Source organism: Pan paniscus, chromosome 11 (assembly GCF_029289425.2).
Source record: "Pan paniscus chromosome 11, NHGRI_mPanPan1-v2.0_pri, whole genome shotgun sequence".
Lineage (NCBI taxonomy): Eukaryota > Metazoa > Chordata > Mammalia > Primates > Hominidae > Pan > Pan paniscus.
Genome location: NC_073260.2, coordinates 18,919,278 through 18,941,621, shown reverse-complemented (window position 1 = coordinate 18,941,621; position 22,344 = coordinate 18,919,278). Strand labels below are relative to the sequence as shown.

Sequence of the window (22,344 nt, the reverse complement as noted above, 5' to 3'; positions counted from 1 at the left end):
AGCTGGGATGGGAGGATTGCTTAAGTCCAGGAGGTCAAGGCTGCAGTGTGCCATAATCATGCCACGTACCCCAGCCTGGACAACATGGCCAGACCCTGTCTCAAAAAAAAAAAAAAAAGAGAAAAAAGACACATCCTTTTTAGATATCAAAGTAACAAAAAAATCATTATAAATGAAAATATCTGGGCTGGGCGCAGTGGCTCACGCCTTTATCCCAACACTTTGGGAGGCCGAGGCAGTTGGATCACCTGAAGTCAGGAGTTCAAGACCAGCCTGCCCAGCATGGTGAAACCCCGTCTCTACTAAAAATACAAAAATCAGCCGGGCATGGTGGCAGGCGCCTGTAATCCCAGCTACTAAAGAGGCTGAGGGAGGAGAATCACTTGAGCCCAAGAGGAGGAGGCTGCAGTGAGCCAAGATCGCACCACTAAACTCCAGCCTGAGCAACAGAATGAGACTCCATCTCAAAAAAAAAAAATTTTATATATATACTGCCAGGCATGATAGCTGACGCCTGTAATCCCAACACTTTAGGAGGCCAAGGTGGGAGGATCGTTTGAGCCCAGGAGTTCGAGGCCAGCCTGGGCAACAGAGTGAGACCCTGTCTCTAAAAAAAATTTTTTTTGAAAGCCAGGTGTGATGGCACACGCCTGTGGTCACAGCTACTTGGGAGGCTGAGGCAGGAGGATTGCTTGAGCCTAGGAGGTGGGGTTGAAGCTACAGTGAGCCATGATCGCGCCACTGCACTCCAGCCTGGGTGACAGAGCTAGATCCTGTCTCAAAATAAAAAAAACACAACAACAACAAAACCTCAACAAAAACAAAAATGTAGTGAGACAAACGTTGATGAACAGAGATAGAATTGTTTTGGAAAGTAATGGAGCAACAGTTATCATCAAGAGCCCTAAAAAGTTCACAACCTTTGAACTAGTAATTCCACTTCATAATGGGCGACAGCCAGGTGGATGGGCAGATGAATGGACAGACACACCAGGGTGCAGATGGAGAGAAGAATGGATGAGAGACCAGATGTACAGAGGCCGTCATGGGAACAAGACAGCAGAGCCCATGAAGCAGTTGCAGGAACACAAGGCACGAACCCCACCAAACACAGCCACCACCAATAGTCCCCCACACTGGACCTGACCTCTGAGCTCTCTGAGGCCACACTTCCTGGTCCCTCTTCTCAGGGTCCTAATGAGGACAACTGCGCCATTTGACTCCCCTACCCCTTCCACCGACACTCCCAGGGAGCAGCTTGTGCCCCCCAGCTCTGTGGTCAGGTTACCTTTGTTCCCAGCTCTTGACTTGTGGAGCTGGGAGCCTCTTGGGTTTGAACGTCCATTTCAGCAAGGAGCCTCTGTCCCTGGCTGATCTGTTTGAGCAGAGCCTCATAGTCCTCAATCAGGCCCAGGACATGGCGGCCATTCTTGCTGGCCCACAGGTGGTGGCCAGTGACCAGGCGGGACACGCACGGAGTGCTAGTTGCCGAACTGCCACTGTCGCAGGAGAGGGAGTCCGTGTCATTCCCAGAGAGTGGAGGAGTCTCTGAAACTGTAAAATGAGAAGTAGGATGTAAAATCTGTTTCAGGTAACACTCTGCGTTCAAGACGCTTATGATGTTGAAGCTAGCTAGGAGGGCTAGAAGAGGCCCTCGTGCCCAAATGCCACCCAACACAAGCCCAGAGGGGAAAAGAGGCACGCTCCTGGACCTCTGTATATTACCCCACACTGGGCTTACGAGTCATCTTGCAGGAGAGGCTCAAGTCAACTCAACCAACACTTATCAACCACCCACTCGGCAGAAGACCCCAGATTCACAAGGATGACTCAAGCTGGTGCCTGCATTCCAGTAGCCCACAGTCTGAGCAGAACACAGACACTGCAGAAGGTGCAACAGCAGAGTGATGAAGGGCCAGAGCCAGGAAAAACAATTATCTGTGCAGGGAGGGAGAGAACAGGGAAGGCTTCTGAGAAGGAGCAGCATTTGAACTGGATTGAGCAAGTAGCAAGAATTACACGAATGATGAGTCATTCTGACCAAGGACAGCAGCAAAGGCATGTCACAGAGAAATGTGCATTCATGATGAGTCTTGAGGAAACAGGACTTTTACCCGCAAAGAGTGGGACAAAGGGGGTCTAAAAGTCACAGTGAGAGGAAAGTGTGGGCCTGTCTGCAGGATGGTGACCCCTGTGTGGCTACACCAGGTTAAGGGATAAGGCTGGACGGACCCACTGGAGCTGGATCCTGGAGGGCCTTGAAAGCCTCACAAAGGTGGTCACAATTTTAATCTAAGGCAACAGGGACCCAATGATGTTCTAAGCTTGGTAACACCTAGGAGTGGATTAACCGGCTTGAAGGAGGAGATCACCAGCTGGGGATGCTGAGAACTTGAAATCCCAAATCCTTGCCAAATACCCTCCTGAGTTGGGACCAGGGACCCCCTTTTCTGCAAGTTAAAAAGTCTTACTGTCACATCCAATGCTCCCACAGTTACCCAGACTTCAGCTTTGTACCTGATTTTGGTGTCACTGCCTGGGAGGAATCAAACAGATCAAATGAATTATCACTTTCCATGGGATATTTGTCACCATCTACAAAATGCAAAACACGAGAACTGTTAGTTTCACTGTTGTCAGCATTCAAGAGAGAACTGAAAGAGAATACAGTCAAGCCCCTCACATTCACTTATCCATACACACACAGCATTCCTTCAAATCTTCACTGGGCCTCTGTCCTGCCAGGCCCACCTTTGTGGGACACCAGGGAGACAGAGTGACCAGGCCCAGTCCATTCCCTAGAAAAACTCTCAGCAGAAAAGTAAATAAGCAATTTTATTTTAGTGTGATTAAGGACAAGGGAGGGAAACACAGGCTGCTGGGGCTCAGGTGAGGGGCACTACCCCCAACTTGGCTTCCCAAAGGCTAATACCCGTTTTAAAACCTTATGTTTTAAGACTGATTGTGACTGACCTATGGTAAGAAGGAGGGAAAGAAATGCCAGGCCGCACAATGGGCAGGTGAGAGGCAGACAGTGGGACAAAGAGTGGAATCATCGCTCAGGGAGAAATAAGCAGTTCATAGACCCAAGGCCCAGGGTGCAGGGAAGGACAAAGTAGAATGCAAGGCCAGAACCAAGAGGACTGAGGGGCCCACTCAAGGGCTTTGGGCAAGGCAATGTCAAGCTGAGGTCTGTATTTTGTACTGAAAGAGTAAGTCTGGAGGCTGCCACACTAACCTAAGCTAGAGATGAGAGTAACCCACAATAGGATCTGGGGGGTGATGTATTTGCAACACTGTAAGGAGGCAAAACCAATAGATGCTGTACAGATGACCTGTGCAACACGTTATAATTTGGAAAGCACTTTCACATATGAAAAGCTATTGGACTCAATAGCTCAGTGGGCAAAACACACTGTAATTCAGATTTCATGGAAGGGGAGACCAAGGGGCAGAGATAGAAAGTGATCTGTCCAGCATAACCCAGCATGTCAGTGGCACAGAGCAAGGAAGCCTAGGGCTTAGGATCCCCCTTCCGAGCTCCTGCACCACTGGGCGGTGGGCTGACTGCACTCCAGCATTTCCCAGGGGTGTGCTACAGTTCCTAAGGCCAAGGAGCCAGGAGGTCAGCTCCATAGAGCTGGCCCCGAGAGGAATCACTCTCAGTGAAAGACATCAGCCTTTAGAACAGAATTTTTAAAACAGATGCACTTAAATACAGACCTGAGAAGTCTTTTGCAAAGGAAGAAATGCTGCTGCCTATAATTCTGATCTTGACTCAAGGAAATTAGAAAACTTTTCTGCTGAGGCAGCACTGTGAATTCTGAATGCTCTCCTGGATGCCTCTTGCCAGGCATGATGAGGGCTGCTTTCGGCAAATTTCAAAAGCAGGTAAAGGCTGTTTGATGGCCTCCTCACTTCAGCTACCCAACTCTCCTTCCTGGGTACCCCAAGCACAGAATTGTTCTCCCTGCTTCAATCTCCTCTAGCCTACCCCAGAAGTTCCTGAATCCCATCTCCTCAAAGCCTTAAAAAGGGCCAGGTGCAGACCCGTGTTGAAAATAGTAATGCCCAATGCTGAGGTCACACAAAAACCACTACCTTTGTACACTGCTGATGTACAGACTATTTAGAAGGTGGCAATATGGCACCTTTCCAAACTTATGAGGTTCCCCTTGTAGGGTTTTCTCCTAAGAATATTATTTAACAGCAAAAAGCATATTAACATTGATGTCTATTATGGCTCCAAATCAGAGACCACTTTAATAAATCAACGGGGTCATGGATTGGTGACTGAGAATAGCCTGCAAACAATCATTAGGAAGCCCATGTGAAAGCACAGGGAACATGTATGATGTAATATTGGGCAAAAACAAAGAAAGGACACAGAATGACACAAAATCCTATTTGAAAAATATAAATTCATGCTCATATTTAATAAATGAAAAAATATGCAAATTTTAAAAATGATCAATGTGTAGAATCATGAACTTTTTTCCTCTGTTCACTTTTTTCATATTACATCCTCTTTTTGATTAAATTTTAAGATCCTTGTCAATGAGAAATCAATGAACTAATCACTACGAGTTCTAAGGCGGACTGACCAGGTGCTCCTTAAGAGATTTTTTTTATTTTTTTAACTAGAGGTATCCAAGTAAAAGTCAGTCCAAACTTTAGTACAATACTTGCTTTTAAAGCAGGCTGGCATTCCTCATCCCACTGGATACACACATTTACCCTATGGGTGTCAGGATGATAATCCCAGGATACCCAAGGCTCCAGAGTCCAGTGGGGTTTAGGAACAGCCTTGGACTCGAAGCTGGAAATGGTTTCTAGCTCCAGCTCTGCTGCCTACTTGCTGTGCCACTTTGGGCAAGCCCCATCCGCTCTCTGGGCCTTTGCTTTTCATCTCTAGAGCAAAGAGGACAGGCTGCCTGATTGCTTGGAGTCTAACCATTTACTGGTTTGCTCCACGCCCTGGGTGGGCGGGTGGCAGAGGTGTCTGGTCCTCTTTCTGGTACCCCCCACAGCCTCTCCAGGGCTAGGCAATTAACCTGCACACAAATGCAAAACAGATCCACTTTTTAAACCTATCAGGATGATTTTCAGATCCTGAAAGACACTGAAAGCCAGATTAAGATGTTTAGGTTCCCTTCTAAAGGCAGTAAGAGAAACTAAAAGAAATTTCAGCATCAAAGTGATGCAGGCAGGACTAAATGGATAGGAGGGAGCAAGGCCAGAGGCACTGAGGGTGTCTGGAAGTCCAAATTCCACTTCCCTGAGAATCAAGATGCCTCAGATGGAGATTACGCCACTTTGCCCAAGGTGACCGCTAATTAATTAGCAGTCAGGTCCCCTGGCTCCTAGGGTACAGCGTGTCAGCTATCAATGGAAAGACACCTCTGTGGGGCAAAGGCAACATTCAGAAGTTCACATGTCACACACAGATGCTCAGAGCTGCATTCTCAGCAAGTGGGGAGAGGCAGGGGAAGTACCGTGTTTGTCAAGCTGAAGGGGCACCTCAGGGATGGACACGGCTTGGACAGCCAGAGTGAGGGCTCCTTCCTGTGCCTTCTCTGCCCCCCTTGCCAGCTGTTCCTCGAGCCTGCTCTGCAGAGTGCTGCTGGTTTCGATGCTCCTTTCTAGTTGCAAGCGCAGAGCCTGGATCTCCATCAGGAGGCTGTGCAGGTCCCTGAAAGGATCCTGCCCCTTCCAGCCTTCTCCCGACGCCTCTGAGGACATGTGCAAAGAGAAGCCCTGACATCTTCCACAACCAAAGGGTGAGCCATCGAAGGAACTCAATCGCATTTTACACCCACCACCACCATCGCCCTCCCCCTTCCTAAGAACTAGGTACAGTTTAAAATAACAACTTGACTTTAGAAACAAAAATATTGGCAGACTTAATTGCTGCTATTCCACAGGCTAAATAAGAGCTGGAAATTAATTTTCGCTTCTGGCCATAAAAGCCTAGCAAATTGCACACCAAACCCCGAAATTATGTCCAGTAGTAATAAAATCTATTTGGGCTAGAATTATAGAATGAAAGGGGATGATTTTAAGAGCCACACTATATTAAAAAGACACAACAGCAAGAATAAAAAAAGCAAGTTGAGGAGAAAATAAAAGCTGTGAGATGACCCCTTTCTAGATAAACTTTCAATAGAGAGAAACCATCTGGAAAATTAGTAAAATTAAAAAAAAAAAAAAAAAACACCTCACCACACCTCAAAATTGATTCTGAAACATTAGACGTTATAGTTGAAGCACTCTGAGCTGGTATCTCTCCTGGGATAGAGAGCAACGAGGCCAACAACCATCCCCAGAGCAATGCCCAGCACGTGAGAGGTGTCCATAAATGTTTGCTGAATGAATGGGCAAAAAGTAACATACACTAGCAGGACGATTATAATAAAAGTCATTTCCTGGGTGCCTACTACGTGTCAGGTATCTTGCTAGGATGATTTTAATAAATGGTCTCATTCAATTTTCAACACAATTCTCCACACAACAGGTGCTGAGAGACATGTTTTACAGAGATAGGTATGGGCTCAAAGGGTGAAGTGGCCTACTGAGGGTCACATAGCTGGGAACAAGTGAGTGGGAACCCAGACCTCGGCTGGCCTGGGTGCTGAGCCTCAGTCCTTCTATGTTTCCTGCTGTTCCTTCAGAAGAAGAGTGGGTCAAAGCGCTAGCTTCAACACCCATCCACTCTACCCACGAGGCCAGAGTGGAGAGGGCTGAGCTCTGCCCTCCTGTGCCTACAGCCAGCTGTCGGGTGGTCTTACAGCCCAAAGCACAGTAGCCTCAAGGTAAGAAGGGCCTCAGTACCTCTCAGTCTCCTGTGCTCTTCATCCAGCTTCTCATACGCCTTCAGCTCCACTCGGAGAGACTGCAATAGCTTGTCATTCTGTGAGAGCAGCTGCTGCTTCAACTTCACCTCCTCCTGCACCCTGAGAAGGCCCCACAGGCATGAGAAGGACAGGTTAATTCTACCTCAGGGTAACTTATTCAAACCCCACAGAGCAGGCCAATTCCACCCTCAGTCACGAGAGTGTGGACCAAGAAGTGACAAGCATGGTTAAGAATTCCATGTGCTCTCTAATCCTAATTCCACTCCTCTGCTCAGAATCTCCCAGTGGCTTCCCATGCCACTCAGAGGAAAACCCAAAGTCCTCACACTGACTCTGCAGCCCGATGTGATTTGGCATCCTGCCAGCCCCCTCTCCAGATACACTGCCCTGCTGTGTCCGGCACAGGCCTAAGCCACTTTGCCTCAGGGCCTGCGCCCATTCTGCCTAAAATGATCTTTCCCAGGTAGCTGCAGCACTCACCTCCTCACTGCATTCAGCTCTCTGAGCAAATGGCATCTTTTCACAAAGGCCTTCCCTGACTCACCCTTGACAAAAAACAGCAACCCACTGCCAAGCCCTCTCCTCCTTACAGGATCTTTCTCCATATGTTGTAGGCGCACCAGACGTACAATGTGTTTGTGTCTACTGCCTGCCACTGTGCACTAAGGCAGAGGCCTGCGTGCTGATTCCACGACTGCAGCCCAGTGCCTGCATGCGTGGTACGGCCAGCAGGCCACCAGGGAAGCACAGCCACTACCTGCTCAGCTCCTGGCCGCTGCAGCGGACCTCCTGGATCAGCTGCTGGTTGTGTCTCTCCTTCTCGCTGCCTTCTTTCTGCAGCCTTTCATTTTCTTCCTTCACGCTGGCATACTCCCGCTGAAGGTGCTCCAGGCTCACGGTCTTCCTGGAGAGGGACTCTCGTAATTTGTCATTCTCCTTCTGTTTATCTGCAAACATAAAAAGGTGCCACTGAGAAGGGCCACCATTTGTTTTTTCCAACCTTATTATATAAATACAGCACTTCAAGAATACAAAAAAGAATGAGATTCGATCTGGCATTTATGATTTTGGCATTCCAATTATCTTACACACTTTGGGCAGATAAATTTGTCAACATTAAGGCTGCAGATTAAACGTCACTGGGATAAAATGGGCCTGTTTAATTTTCTATTAAAGAACAGGCCATGCAAACCTAGTTACTTTGCCTTCACAGAGCAAACAGTGGGTAGGAAGTACAGAGGAAAACACAGGGTCCAGAACTCTGGGAATGGGTGCTGGCCTGGCTGCAGGCCTTCTACCAGCCTAGCACCAGGAGGCCGGCAGGGCTGTGCAGATGGCACCTTGAGGCCCATTCACTCCTCAGGCTGAGGACAGCACCTCTCCTGAGGAATAAAATACACCCAGAGGCACAAGAGACACTGCGGTCAAAAGCAGGGGGCTGGGGACAGAGAGGCCACATTCAAGAGCAGCTTCTCCATTTACTGACTTAATAACCTTGAGTGAGGCTCTTCACTTCTCCACGCCTGTTTCCTTACATGTGTTATTGTGTGGATTCACTGAGATGCCATCTATAAAGGGTTTATCACAGGGAGTCAGGAGCACTCTGGGGGCTGGAAGCTCCATAAGGACGAGTTGCCAGCAGTGCTGGTGGTGGTAACAGTTGACCTGCACCAGCACTACCTGTGCAGGTGTGACATTAGGGCCTTCTCATGCATCGCCCTATTTAATCTCCAGGGCCGACTTCCAAGGCAGGCACTATTATTCTCCGTTTTCCAGATAAGAGACTTCCCTAAGGTCACACAGCCAGGAGGTGGCAGAACCAGAATTCGGACTCAGTCTGATTCCATTCTTAACCACAACAAGATAATTTCTAAGCAAGCATTCACCTCCTCCCTCAAGCGCCAAACACATCATGCTGCCTACCCTTCCTGAACGGCCTAGACTCTCCTCATTGCTAACCCCTGGGACTTTGTCTGCTCTCTTCTTTCTATTTAAAAGGCCCTGGCTCCTCTCAATCTTCAGCACCTTCGCTAAGCCCTCCTCATCCTCCGTTCTTGAAGGCAAGCTTTTCCTGAGTCAGGATGCCTTCTCCAGGGTCCTGCAGTTCCCAGAGCCTAACTTTATCGTGGCTGAGGTTCACACTGGTCTGCCAAGATTGCTTGGCTGTCTCTCCCATCAGACTATGAGCTCCCTGAGGGAAGGGATGAAATCTCATCCATTTCTGTATCACAGTCTACACGGCCCTGAAGTAACACAGGAGATAGGAAATGTTTGCTGAGTGAATGAATGACTGACAGAGGCCCCAATTTCATCTCTTAAGCCAAAAGGAGCATCAATATCCTTTTAGGAAAAGTGGGATAAGCTGGCCCAAGTTCTAGCTCTACCACCTTCTAGCTCTGTGACCACAGGCCGGGCAATTCCCTAGGCCTCAGTTTCTCACCTGTCAAATAGGGCTAATGATACCTCATCCCAGAACTGTTTTCAGTAGTGAAAGATAATGTAAGTGAAAGCTCTTTGGGAGCCAAGCTCCAAATAGAAGGAATTAAGACAAGGGATCTTTATAAGAAGTACAGGATAAACTTTGCTGATAGTAGGAAATCACTAATTGAGATTTTGGCAGTATTATATTTCCAGCCCTTCTTTCTTCCACTGTGAACTAGGATGAGAGACACGTGGCTACAGGGGAGATGAGTGACAAGCAAATAAAGTAACATTTACTGAGCCCCTATTAGAGACACTGTGCTGAGAGCTTTACACCGTTCAATTGTCACAACAGCCCTATGAGGTATTCCTGAACCTCTCTGATTCCAGTATTCTCAGCTATAAAACAGAAACACCTCACAGGGCTGCTGTGACAATTAAATGGTGTAAAGCCATCACAGAGCCACAGGATTCATACTTAGGTTGGTCAGACTCCAATGCCTGCATTCTTTCCATGACACAGAAGGCTTTGGCGTTCCAGACTTCCAGTGACTCCTTTAACTCTTACCTCTGGATCCTTTAATGAGCATTGCATTGAGGGCCTGGTTCTGCTTCCTCAAGAAATGAATTTCTGATGTTAGAGAACTATGAAACTCTGAACCAGAAGCAAAAATGTTTGTAGAACCTATAAAAACACACATAAAGACTGATTTATAAACAGTCTCCAGATCAGTATAGACAGAACTTTCTAGAAAGCAGTTTTAAACAAAGAGTTAACACAACATACAATGAAAATCCCTCCCGTTAACTATGTTAGGAATTACCAGAAGCCAAAGAGAAATGAGAGTAAGCTTGAAACAGGGGGCAGGAAGGGCTCCCCCACATCTTACCTAAGGGAGAACAAAGCAGAAGACCTGGGCCAGGAGTGGGATGAGTGAGTGAGAGTCTTCACCTTCACAGATGTCTTTCCCGAGGTCAAAATTCATATCCAGCTGCCTGCCGCGCCTCACCACTGAGGCAGCTCTGTCACTCAGTCCACAGAGCCAAAGCTGAACTCCTTATCCTTCCAAACCTGCTCTCTCTCACCTGTTTCCTGCCTCAGGAGATGGTATCGCCACAATCCCTAACCTAAGCTAGAAAGCTGGGAGCCATTCTAAACCCCTTTCTCTTCCACTGCCCAGTCAAGCAATCATGACTGCTGCTGCTTCCTCCAAAATGCTTCCAACACTGGCCTACTCTTTTCCGTCCTAAAGTTCAGGCCTTATCACTTTGCTCTCTAACCTTGCCTCCCGGCTGTTCTGCCAATGGGGTTATTATCCTAAACAAATTCCATTTAAGTTACTCTCTACTCAAAAACATCTGATGGCCCATCATGGCAAAAGACAATCACACAACAAAACACAAGGGCCAACTTCTCAGTCTAGATACCTCTATTTCACAGATAACATTCACATTCACGGCCACCCTCAGGAAAGTGCCTACTGTGTGCAAGGTGCCTTCTCTATGTGGCAGACAGATGCTTCCTTCCCTGTCCTCCACACTCACTGAGTCCACTTACTACACCACAGAGCCAAAATGCCAGATTCCTGCTTTCCTAGCCACCCTGCAGTGAGGACATGGTCACGTGCCACCTCTGGCCAATTGGGCCTGACAGGAAGTCTGCTGGGAGCTTCTGGGAAAGATTTTCCACCAGGATGAAAAGAGGACAGGAAAAAGCCCCACCTTCTTCTTTCCCATGCTCTGGACGCTGTCTGAGAGACTGGAATGCTTGTAACTACTGCAGTCATCACAGATACTAATCCAAACTCTGCTGTCACTGAGCCATAAACCTGCCTTGGAACTCCCTGCCTCTGGGTTTCTTGTTACATGAGAAAACACAAATCCCTGTTGTTACCATCAGTTGCTACTCCCATTCTGTTGTCTGCAGCTGAAAGCATCCTGGCACACAACTGAATACCTATCCTATTCAAACTCCTTGTAGGGAAGGTACGGCATCAGTTCTCCAAGGAGCTGACAGTCCTTCCACTCTACAGCACTACCTTTTTCTCATGTTAATGATTCACTTACCGCAAGGTTATCTAATTGTTTTACTCATTATGTCTCTCCCCACCATCTTCCTCCACTCTCCCCTGCGAACTCTGGTATCTTTTCAGAGACACCTGGGTTTGAACCATGGCTCTGGCTTAATAGCTGCATGACCTCAGGCAAATCGCATCACTTCCCTAAGTCTCCATTAACTCAATAAAAAGTTACTGCTATTACCATTTGTATTACTAAAACAATTAATGATAGACTGGACCCAAAATAGCACCAAAAAGTAATGTGAACAGCAGGAAAAAATCTACAGAAGTCTACCACAACCAAAGCTAAGGTGGTAGCTTTGGAGGCAGTATTTCTTGGCAAAGAAATAGGCCAAAGAACAGTTCCTGACTGACCTAAACCTGAACTAGTGAGATCCACTTCCAATGCTAGGAGGCCATTCTTTCCTCTGAGGGTCATCACTATCAGCCTGTACAAGTAGTGACAAGCTGGAAGCTCTAACACATGAGAGGCCGGTTTTTAACAATATTCCACCTCGATATTGTAAGAAGCCATACCTTTCTCAGGCCTGCTCCCCAAGGTAAACATTTAACAGCAGGGGGAGGCGGAGCCACTTTTATTCCTTTGTCTTTTCAGACATTGTGACAACATGGTGAGAACAGCACGTCTTTCCACCAGTGTAAATACTTTATGAATGCTTTTGTAAACCTTCCCGTCAGAGTAAATTACTCTCCAGAGCAATTGTCTGCTCCATTGTAGCTGGTGGCCATTTGAGCCCCCAAATAATTCTATAATTGGATTTGCCAGGGAAAATGTAAAACAGAATGAATCTAATTCAGGCATTACCAAGAGTGAATGTGAAGGGCCCAGGCGTGTATTTCTTTCCTGTGTTTGATACAACTAATAACTCAGATCAATCAATTTCCCTGAGGGTGAGGGGGGTATATGCAGGAAATGGGCGCAGTGAGCGAGAGGAGGGAGGGAGGAGGGAGGGAGGAGGGAAGCAGGAGGGAGGGAGAGGGCGAGATGGAGCCATTCAGTTTCCCTTGCAAGCTGCAGCATGCACAGTACTTGGGAAAGATGTCCCTCCCGGCTGGTAGCTATGATGGCTAGAGAAGAATGAGACCTGGACAAGGGTCCAAGGACTCGGGTGCTGCTGCCATGGAGCACTATCTTTCCAGAACTCAATTCTACCATCTCTAAAAATGGGAATGACATTAGAGTCCCTGCCCATTGCAGAGCTTTGCAATGTTATACAGAATAAAGTAGTAAAATAAAATTGATAATGATGATAAAGGCAACCATTTACTGAGTGAGGCACTGAGCAAGGCCCTACTCATAACATTGCCTCATTTAATCTCGCAATGACCCTGTTCTATGAAACAATTAAGACTGGGAGAAATGAGTATATTGCTCAACGTCACAAAGCTAATAAATGGGACAGCAGGGTCCACACTCTGGCCAGTTCAACCAGACAAACTCGGGCTTTTCTGAGTGCGCCAAGCTGCTTTCAAGATACATGCTTTACGGAATGAGGAACTCTCTCTAGAGCAATAAGGAAAGATGTCCAAGATTTACTGCTCCATGACAAATGGACAGAATCATGGATATAGAGTACGTTACCTCTGGGATGAAGAGAAGAGTAAGAATATATGCTGGTATTTGCATTTTAAAAAACACTGTTAAGGATACAGAAGAAAAGAAAAAAGTGGAGAAGAAGGAAGGGAAAACAGGGTTAATGGGTAAAGAATGGAGGTTTAAATTTTTTGAAGCACATGAATGTCTTACCTATGCCGGCGGGGCAGGCGGTAATGTTTTTAAGTTCTTCATGGACGATCACTCTATTCGGAGCTAACTGTGTTTATGCAGGAATATGTGTGATCTTTAGACTGGCATGTGAAATTTACCAGATTGCTAAAATGCTGATATTTTTATAATCCATTATAGATGAAAAGACAATATATTGCTTTGTTTTATCTTAAAATTCCTATCTATTTCTCTCCAGCTTCCAAAGTTAAATGAGATGCCAGTCACAATTCAGGATGCCAGAGGCTGGCAGACTTCTCCAAGATGGAAAAATGAACATTTATCAAGCACCTGCTTTGTACACAGATGCTTACTCAGGCAAATGCGTCACAGTGAAGCACTCACAGACATGTACAGTCCTCCAGGAAGGTCTTTCCTTACCTTGATCAAATTCAGATCCTTGCCGTTCCAACTGTTTCCGCAGCTTCTCATTTGTTTTAATAGATTCTTCTAAACGCTTTCTCAAAGTTCGAATTTCCTGTATGTGTTCCATTAGTAAGTCTACAGGAAGGAAGCCATTTTTAATTTAAAGTCTGAACCCCCAACAAATTGAATAATTTATGGATTATGCAGGGATCCTGAAATTCCAAACAGTATTGGATGTGTTAAGATGGTTAGCAACTGGCAATTCTTTCCTAGGCATGGGGAGGGTGAGCTATTTCCCACAGCCCACAGACACACTTCTGTAATGATTCTCCGCAGCCCTCCATGAGGAAGATATTTTACATCACATAGAAAAAATTATATTCCATACAATTTTAATGCTAACTCTAATGTAGCCTTTTATTCTTCCAAATATCAAATATTAATTTAAAATCTTCCTTATGGTGAAACTAACAGATCACTTTCAAGTCTGCTTGAATTGCCTGAGAGTTGATTAAACTACCTTCATAATGAATCCAGATATTTTTGAGACTAATTTTTTGAAAGGAATATGTTATCCATTTATCATTTACTAATTTAAGACTTAAATAAAGCAAAACAATGCTAGTGAGAATGGTAATAAGAAAAGTGATCTCAACAGAACATCTTATTAGCATGAGTATAAATGTGTATGACCTTTTGGGGCTACTTCTATACTTAGCCTTAGAAAAGTTATTTTCCAATGTCTTTTACCAAATAATTCAACTCTTAGGGCTCTATTTAAAGAGACCACCAGAGATGCTGACAAGCATTTGCCAGAATGGAGGAAAAGGTTCACCTTAGCACTGGATATAACCATAAGAACTGAAGTAACTCCAAATGTAACTGTGGTACATTCATGATGATGCAGTATTACATAGCTATTAAAATTATGTTATGAAGACTATATATCATAAAAAATATATTAAATCTTAGATCCAAGATTGATAACATAATCACAACTTATAGAAAAAAAAAATTCAGTTTCTACCATACACTCACTCAACAATCAACACAGAAGACTTCTGTGACCAAATGTGAGGGTTTTTTCCCCTACAGACTAAGCAAACAGTTCTGCAGCAGACACCGGCAGGGTGTCCTCTAATTCAGGTGGACCTGAAGATAGCGTTAGATCCACAGGTTGAGGCTCAGTCCCAAGACTGCCCCCTCCAACAACTTCTGATGCCAATCGCAAGCCCCCAGTTGTTTCACCTGTGCCTCTGACCAACTGACTAAAAATTCGGTTCCCTCACCCGCCTCCTGGGGTTGGATTAATTTGCTAGACCAGCTCAAAAACTCAGGGAAACATTTGCTTATGTTTACTGGTTCATTATGAAGGATACTGCAAGGAAGACTAAATATATACTTCACAATATCACAGAACTCCACTTAAAAATTTGTACAGACAAGGAAAGACACAAATATGTGAAAGAAGGAAATATATCTAAATATTAATAGCAGTTGCCTTTAGGTGGCAGATTTTAGATTTTTCAAAAATTCTATATTACATTTTAACATAATACTTAATAATACATAACATTTTAAATTTTCCAAAATGAGCATGTATTTGTTCAGCCTCTGCCACATCTCACTTTAACAAAGAAAGAAGAAAGCACAATTCCAATCCAGGGGTAGGTTTCTAGAGTCAGTGTTTAAAGCATCATCACATTAAGTATCCAAAGGCAAAACTAATGTCTTTAATTTATCAATTAGGGTATACTCAGTATATCTTAGTAATGTTTGTTTTAAAACATTACACTAATGTTATGACCCAGTTTTAATTCCTCCAAAATGACTTTCATTTAAAAGTAGCACAGTGTTACAGATCTTTTCCTAATTAAATAGTAATTTTACCATGAATTTGAATGTTTATGAGATGACTTAATTCCCAGACCTTCAGCTATCTCCTGCTAATGCCAGAAATGTGGCAAGTAATTTGGTGGAATGTCGTAGCTCTCGCTGCAGCACAGCACAGAAGGACTCGTCTGCAAAAAGCTACTGGCACCCACGGCACTGCATCTCCACGCTCCTTAAACTCCTGGCACCCACAGCACTGCACCTCCCCACTCCTTAAACTGCTGGCGCCCACGGCACTGCACCTCCCCACTCCTTAAACTGCTGGCGCCCACCGCACTGCACCTCCGCGCTCCTTAAACTCCTGGCGCCCACGGCACTGCACCTCTGCGCTCCTTAAACTCTAGGTGCCCAGGCATTGCACCTCCGCGCTCCTTAAACTCCGGGCGCCCACAGCACTGCACCTCCCCACTCCTTAAACTTCTGGCGCCCACGGCACTGCACCTCAACGCTCCTTAAACTTCTGGCACCCATGGCACTGTACCTCCTTGCTCCTGCCTTGGTGCCCTGCAAATCTTCCTCCAGCAGCTAGTCAGGTCGGAGTCAGTCAGGAACTTTTCTGTTTGACTGCAACCTTCCTTGCTGGTTTATCCAAGTCACACACTCATGACTGTGAGAAGGGGACATAAATGCTTAGCAGCAATCGAAACATGCCATCTTCCACTGAGTCTTTGGCCAGGAGGCGGAATCATCACTTGGGCTTAAGGAAACATTCCCAGTTGAACTGGACACCACTTATTAATTATGCAGCCAAACTGAAGAGAAGGAAACACTATACTAGCCTTTACAAAATGGGAGAAAAATCTCTCTCTTAGAATAATGCCCTTTTGACAAATGCTGACTTTTTAAAAACATAAATCCAATAAGCAACCACAAAAAAAAGTGTGTATCTCTTGCCTAGCAGTTCCAATTTATATAATCTGTATTAAGAAAAGCCCCCAAATAAGGGAAAAGCTTCATGTTCACAGATATCCCCTGCAGCATTGTTTGCAATTGTGAAATCTGGAAATGATTTAAATGTTCAGCGACAGGGGAACAGAAGGAAAACTGCAATTCAGCCACTCAATGGACTATTCTAAAGCCACTAAAAATGATGTTATGTAATAACATGTCGGAAAGCTTATGACAGAACGTTAAGTGAGAAAAATACTAAATTATCTCTCTACCAAATCATAAATATGACAAAAGACAAAAGAAAAACTAGATGCAGAGAGCAAAAGGCTGAAGACACACCAAAAAAGATGATGGTGGGCTTACTGGGATGACTCCAGGGAGCACTGCCCCAGTTCAGGTAACCCACTAAGAGGGCATCATAAGCCCAAGGTCATGGGTCCACAGAGGAGTAAGAAATAGAAGAAATGCCTAAAAGGTTCTACATTAGAAATAGAACAAGGTTGGGGTGGTGGACAGGGCGAAGGGTGGAAAAAGAGGGGCAGCCAAGAGGGAGCAGAGGGAACTGCCTAGTGAAAAGAATAGGGATCTCAAGAGTTCCCGTTTAAATAATTTGGGTTGCTGCATTGTAAACACCACTTTCCTTCTGGTTCCTCAATCAAGTCTGCACAAAGTCCTCGTGGGAGTGGTCTCTGGGGATTCCTGGAAAGTCACTGAGTTACACACTGAATGGATACAATACAGAAGAAGTGGCACTAGGGACAGGGAAACAATTCGTGGTGTGACCTAAATTTGGGAAAGGCAGAATGCAGAGCCAGAAATGACCAAGAAAAACCAAGTACTCAGAAACTCACAAAAACTGCAGAGAGATACAGCCAGAAATCCAAAGAAACTAGGGCTAGATAACGCTGCTGGAGGACCCCAGCTGATACCTCAGTTACGCCAACAATGTGGACTTCACACTCTAGGTATGTCTTCTGTCTTCAAACTGGGCTCCTCTGAGTCCTGAGTGTCCTCAAGAAGACTCAGAGGCCACCACGGGACAAAGGCACCACACTTATCTCTTTTACACACTGCATGGGGCCGCTGTGAAAATTTTCACCTGCTAACTCAGTCCATGGTCGGAGGCAGAGCAAAGGTGTTATGGACTGAATGCTTGTGTCTCCAAAATTCCTATGTTGAAGCTCTAAGTCCAATGTAATGGTATTAGGAAGTGGGGGCTTTGGGAGATGATAGGACCATGAGGGTAGAGCCCTCACAGTGAGATCAGTGCCCTCATAAAACAGACCCCAGCTCTCTCGCCTTCCTTCTTGCATGTGAGGATACAACCAGAAAATGGCAGTCTGCAACCTGGAAGAAGGCCCTCACCATGCTGGCTGTACCCTGATCTTGGACTTCCTAGCCTTTAGAACTGTAAGAAATAAATTTCTGCTGTTTATAAGTCACCCATTCTATGGTGTTCTGTTACAACAATCCAAATAGACTAAGACAAAAGGCCTGACCCAATGGGCCATGGGTCACACTAAAGGAAAACAAAGTAGATTCCTACAATCACAAATGTTGTATTTATATAAAAATATCAGAACAGGGGGCTAGATACTCTTGGGCAACTCAAAGCAGAAGAGTCTCTGAATTGACCCTGCCTTAGGATGAGTTTGAAATAAACAATAGGAAATTAACCAAATCTGCACTGACATACAAATTCAATGACACACAGCCTGCAGGAAATGGCAAGTCACATATTAAGTCGTCATTTAAAAAATAAAAATGGCTTTTCCCCAATCGCCAACACTTTCAACAACCATAGCTTTCTCTAGTGATAAATGATACTCTGAATGACCAGCATTGGCCCTAATGGGATCTCCTTTCATCAGAGAAATATTCAAATGTCACCACACTCTGCTTACTAAGGTTAAGATGGCAAATTATTGTTTTAATCAGGCCACGTTTAAAACACTTAATGAGGCTTAGCTTACCTTGAGAAAAATTGTTCACCATAACTGAAGTCTTCTCTGTCTCATTATCTTGCTTCTGGTCTTGTGAGAAGAAGGACTTTTCAGATGTTTCATAATCAGAGAGCGCATGAGAGGCTGAAGGCTCAGGAGATTCAGGTAGAAGATGTTGGTAGGTTAAGTTGTCTTCCTCAATCCTTAACCATTGAGATTGAAAGATAAATCATCTCCCATGCTAAAATCCCAAGCCAGGACTATGACTTACGAATACTTACAATTACTTTACTCTTAGTAACTCCCCAATGTTTGCAACTTCAGTCAGACCTTTTCTTTCCCTACAGCATTAAGCAATGACATTCTAAAAGCAAGAAAGGCTCAGTGCGCTTGAGTTTGAAGCCAACAAGGGGAAGCAGGGGATTGTGCCTGTCCCACAGCATGGCTTACAGGGGAGGGACCCAAGAGGACTTGGGTCGACGGCAGCTGTTTACCAAATAACCTCTCTAAACCAAGCATTTGAGATTTTAGTTGGGCCTCACAGAAACCCTTTGAGGTAGGGATTACTATCCTCATTTTGAGAGGGGGAACTGGGGCTCATCATAAACTGGCCCACTGTCTCACGGCTTGGTCAGAGGCACAGTTTAGATTTCAACCAGGCCTGCCTGGCTCCAAGGCCCCAGGAGAATGTGAGAGCCCAGCCCAAAACCATGAGATGGCCTATGGATTTAAAAATCTCAAAACTCTCATGGTTCCCAAGCAGGTTTCAATATCGTTATTCTAGCAATCATCTGGTTATTAACCTGTATTTCCCAAGGACCACCTAAGCCATGAGAAAAAAAAAAAAATGCTGTGAAAAGCCCACATGAATCTCCATTAGAGATAAACTCCTTAATTGATGCTCTTTTTTTCTCCCACGTTTTCCTATTACTTCTTGTCAACAGCCACAGTCTCATTATTCATGAGCTCAGACAACAGCAAAGACTCTAAGGCTGCAATGCATTCATTAACAGGTAAACACCTGATGCAACTTTGCCCAGACAGTGTGATGGATGCACAGGCTTGCTGCTGGCTTGCAGAAGTGCAGCATGTGCCAAGGGCACCCACTTAATTGACTTAGAAGTGGCCCGTGTTAAACTACAGTTGAGAGAGGCAGAACAGAAGGAAAAAAACAAATCTGTCAGAAATGAAAAGGAGTGGCACATTGGTTGAGGAGGCTAAAGAGGTTCCATCCCTCACTCCAACTCCTTCTGCAAGCAACCCCAGCAGTCTTCCTAAATGGCAAATGTGATCATGTCTAGTCCCAGCTTACCTTCCTTCGAAGACTCCCTACTTCCTATAGAATAGTGTTTGGACTTTTAACACATTTGAGGACCAGCCCAACAAGAACCAGCCTGCCTCTCCAGCTTTGACCCTCTATGTGCCAGCTACATGCTCAAAGGGACCGTGTCTCCTTTGCCTCAGGCTTGGACATTCTCCTGACAGCCCCCAGCCCCTTCAACTCTCACCCTTTAGATCTCAGCTAAGAATGGCCCCACTCTGGGAAGCCTTCCTTGCCCTCTCTAAAGCATGCCAGTGGGATGTGATCTATTATTATAAGAATGGAAGTGGAGGATTGAATTGGGAGGGATCTTTGACAATACTGCAGTGGGAGAAGACTATTTCTTTTAAATTTGCAAAAGCCCTGATTAAAACTCCTCCTGTGAGCTGTGATACCTCTCTGCCCACTCGCTCTAACGATGCAAGTGCCCTTCGTGATGCCAATAAAATCTACAAGTCTGCACCCTAGACTGGTCTCTATTTTATTCCCAGAAGCCCAAAGGACCACATCTTTAAAGAAGAGGAAAGTACACGCAACAATAATAGCATTCAGAATCTTTAACAACTAAATAAAGGAGGGCAAGACCTTGGCATTTTCAGTTGGCCATAGACACAAGCTAAGAAATTATACAATTCATGTATTCCATGAATATTTTCTGATCTCCAACTACATGCCAGCAACTTGGAGCTGGAGCAGGTAGAGATATTCAAGACATAGGCTTTGCCCTCAAAAGACAATGTGGAATAACAGGAAGAGGACATGCATTGGATGGAGTGTGACAGATTCAAGTTCCAATCCTAGCTCTGCCTTGTAATGGCAAATATGCAACTCTGACCCACAGCTTCCTCATCCTAAAATAGTTACTTCAAACTTTATATGGTGAGAACTAGTAAATGTGAAATGCCTACAACAGCAGCTGACACACACCAATACCTAGTGAACACTAGCTAGCTCCTTTCCTCTTCCAAGGAATTCTGGGAATAGAAAGATAAATGTAGAAAGCATTACAATACCATGTGGTAAATGCTGTAATGTAATTATGTCCAAGTGCTACAGCAAGAATCACTGACGCTGGGATGTGGTGGAGAGGGAGGGTATTGGGGAGAACCAGGTTCATTTACATTTGAATGGACTCTGAAGAATGATTTTCGAACTTCAAGAGGAGGAAGGCAGAGTGCACAACTATGGTGTGGAGAATAATACAAAGCCAAATAGGACTAAAACATGGGGTACATCAGGGGAAGGGAAGCGAGGAGAATGGGCAGGGGAGAAGAGAATTGGGGTCAGAATGAGAAGGGCCTCAAATGCCAGGCTAAGGAGTCTGGAGTTTATCTTGCAGGTATCTGGGAGCCAACAAATGAGTATGTCATCTGGTTCAAATCACCTGATAGAGATGACACAAGTAACCTGAAATGAATGAATGAAAGCAACAGGACATATGGCATGAGCTCTTGGTTTTGTATGGCCATTGTCAGTTCCATAGATGTTTACACCTTATTTACAAGAAGCAGGAAACAAACAGAATGGGAAGGAGCCAAAATATTTTAAAAGCTGGCAGGTAAATCAGACCTAGAAAGTCCTGGGAAGTCTTCTTAACAAATGTTACACACTCACCTCTCCATCAGTTCATTCTGGGTGTTCATTTCCACTCCAACTGATTTTCCTGGAAGCAGAAATAACATCAAGAAAGGAGGAGAAAAAAATGTTTTTAAGTGTTCCCTAATAATTTCCTGCTCATACATTTGCAGAAGCACTATTCCACTTGTTTAAACACTCTGTAACAATCCTGGATATTTAAAGTAGGATTACCAAGAGTACAATTCAGACTATAGACTTCTCCTTTATCACTGCATTGACACTAGTGCTAGGTGACAACACTGAATCTAAAAAGCAATCACAAGGTATTGCTGGTGCAGGTTTCTTTTTCTTTCTCTCAAACTCTGATACTAACAGAATATATATGCTCATTACAGAAAATGGGTAACGGAATCAAAAAAAGATCAATATCCTGGCACTCCCACAGCCAAGTTACTGGATTTCTTTCCATTCTTTTTTTCATGCATTTTGGCATGGAAGATACCATATTACAACATAATTTTTTCACTTAGTATATTATTATTATAGCCATTTCTCTTACTAAATTTGCTTCCGAAACATCATTTTTAATGTCTGCGCTAATATTCCACTGTAGGCATGCATTACCACAATTTTGCCAGTTCTCTATTTGACACTTAGGTCATTTCCAAATTTTCACTTTTATAAACAAATAAAATAAGCATCTTTGTGCATACAGCTTTATCTGCATTTTAATTATTTCCTCAGGAAGGGTCTCAGAAGCAGGATTAAAACTAGGAAAAGGAGTACATGAGTACAGCTGAAAAACCCACTGTCTACAGCAGGGGAAATGATTTTAAAAAATGACAAAAGAAAACAAAATAAAGCTCAGAATGTAGCTGGGCAAAAGACGCTCTGCTCTCTTCCTGCATGTCATCATTTGCTGTTTGAAAGGAAGCACATGAGCCTAGATTTCAAAGAGACTAACAACTTTATTTTAAAAATACTTCAGAGCCCTGGAAATTGCAGGCTGGGATGAGCTCTTTGAAGACACTGATGCGTGGCTAAAGAAAAAAACAAACTCTTCTATAGTTGTACTTGAAAAATGAGACTATAATTAAACTGCACCCACACATGCAATTTTCAAAACTATTCCTAAAAGGAAAAGTTCTCAAACACCACAGTATAGAGGAAAAGATCACTGAATCCTTGCACATTTGCTTTAAGTCTAGAAGTTTCCACCTACAAACTCACA

The 22,344-nt window shown here is 44.6% G+C and overlaps 1 protein-coding gene across 8 annotated transcripts in view; it reads right to left on the bottom strand.

Moving 5' to 3' along the window:
• Positions 1 to 22,344, bottom strand: part of CDK5RAP2 (CDK5 regulatory subunit associated protein 2) — a 188,181-nt gene that overhangs the window by 12,276 nt on the left and 153,561 nt on the right. For 5 of the 8 annotated variants that reach the window (XM_024930066.4, XM_063593922.1, XM_003833087.6 and 2 more), the window contains 9 exons: positions 21,150 to 21,198; positions 18,245 to 18,417; positions 13,503 to 13,622; positions 9,844 to 9,960; positions 7,612 to 7,801; positions 6,832 to 6,953; positions 5,496 to 5,732; positions 2,518 to 2,595; positions 1,289 to 1,554 (listed from right to left, as the gene is read on the bottom strand). In XM_024930066.4, the coding sequence (XP_024785834.3) occupies positions 1,289 to 1,554; positions 2,518 to 2,595; positions 5,496 to 5,732; positions 6,832 to 6,953; positions 7,612 to 7,801; positions 9,844 to 9,960; positions 13,503 to 13,622; positions 18,245 to 18,417; positions 21,150 to 21,198 (1,352 nt within the window). Of the gene's footprint in view, positions 1 to 1,288; positions 1,555 to 1,725; positions 1,939 to 2,517; positions 2,596 to 5,495; positions 5,733 to 6,831; positions 6,954 to 7,611; positions 7,802 to 9,843; positions 9,961 to 13,502; positions 13,623 to 18,244; positions 18,418 to 21,149; positions 21,199 to 22,344 lie in introns of those variants that run through there. The other 3 variants (XM_034928943.2, XM_055117700.1, XR_004664314.2) reach the window with 2 other exon arrangements.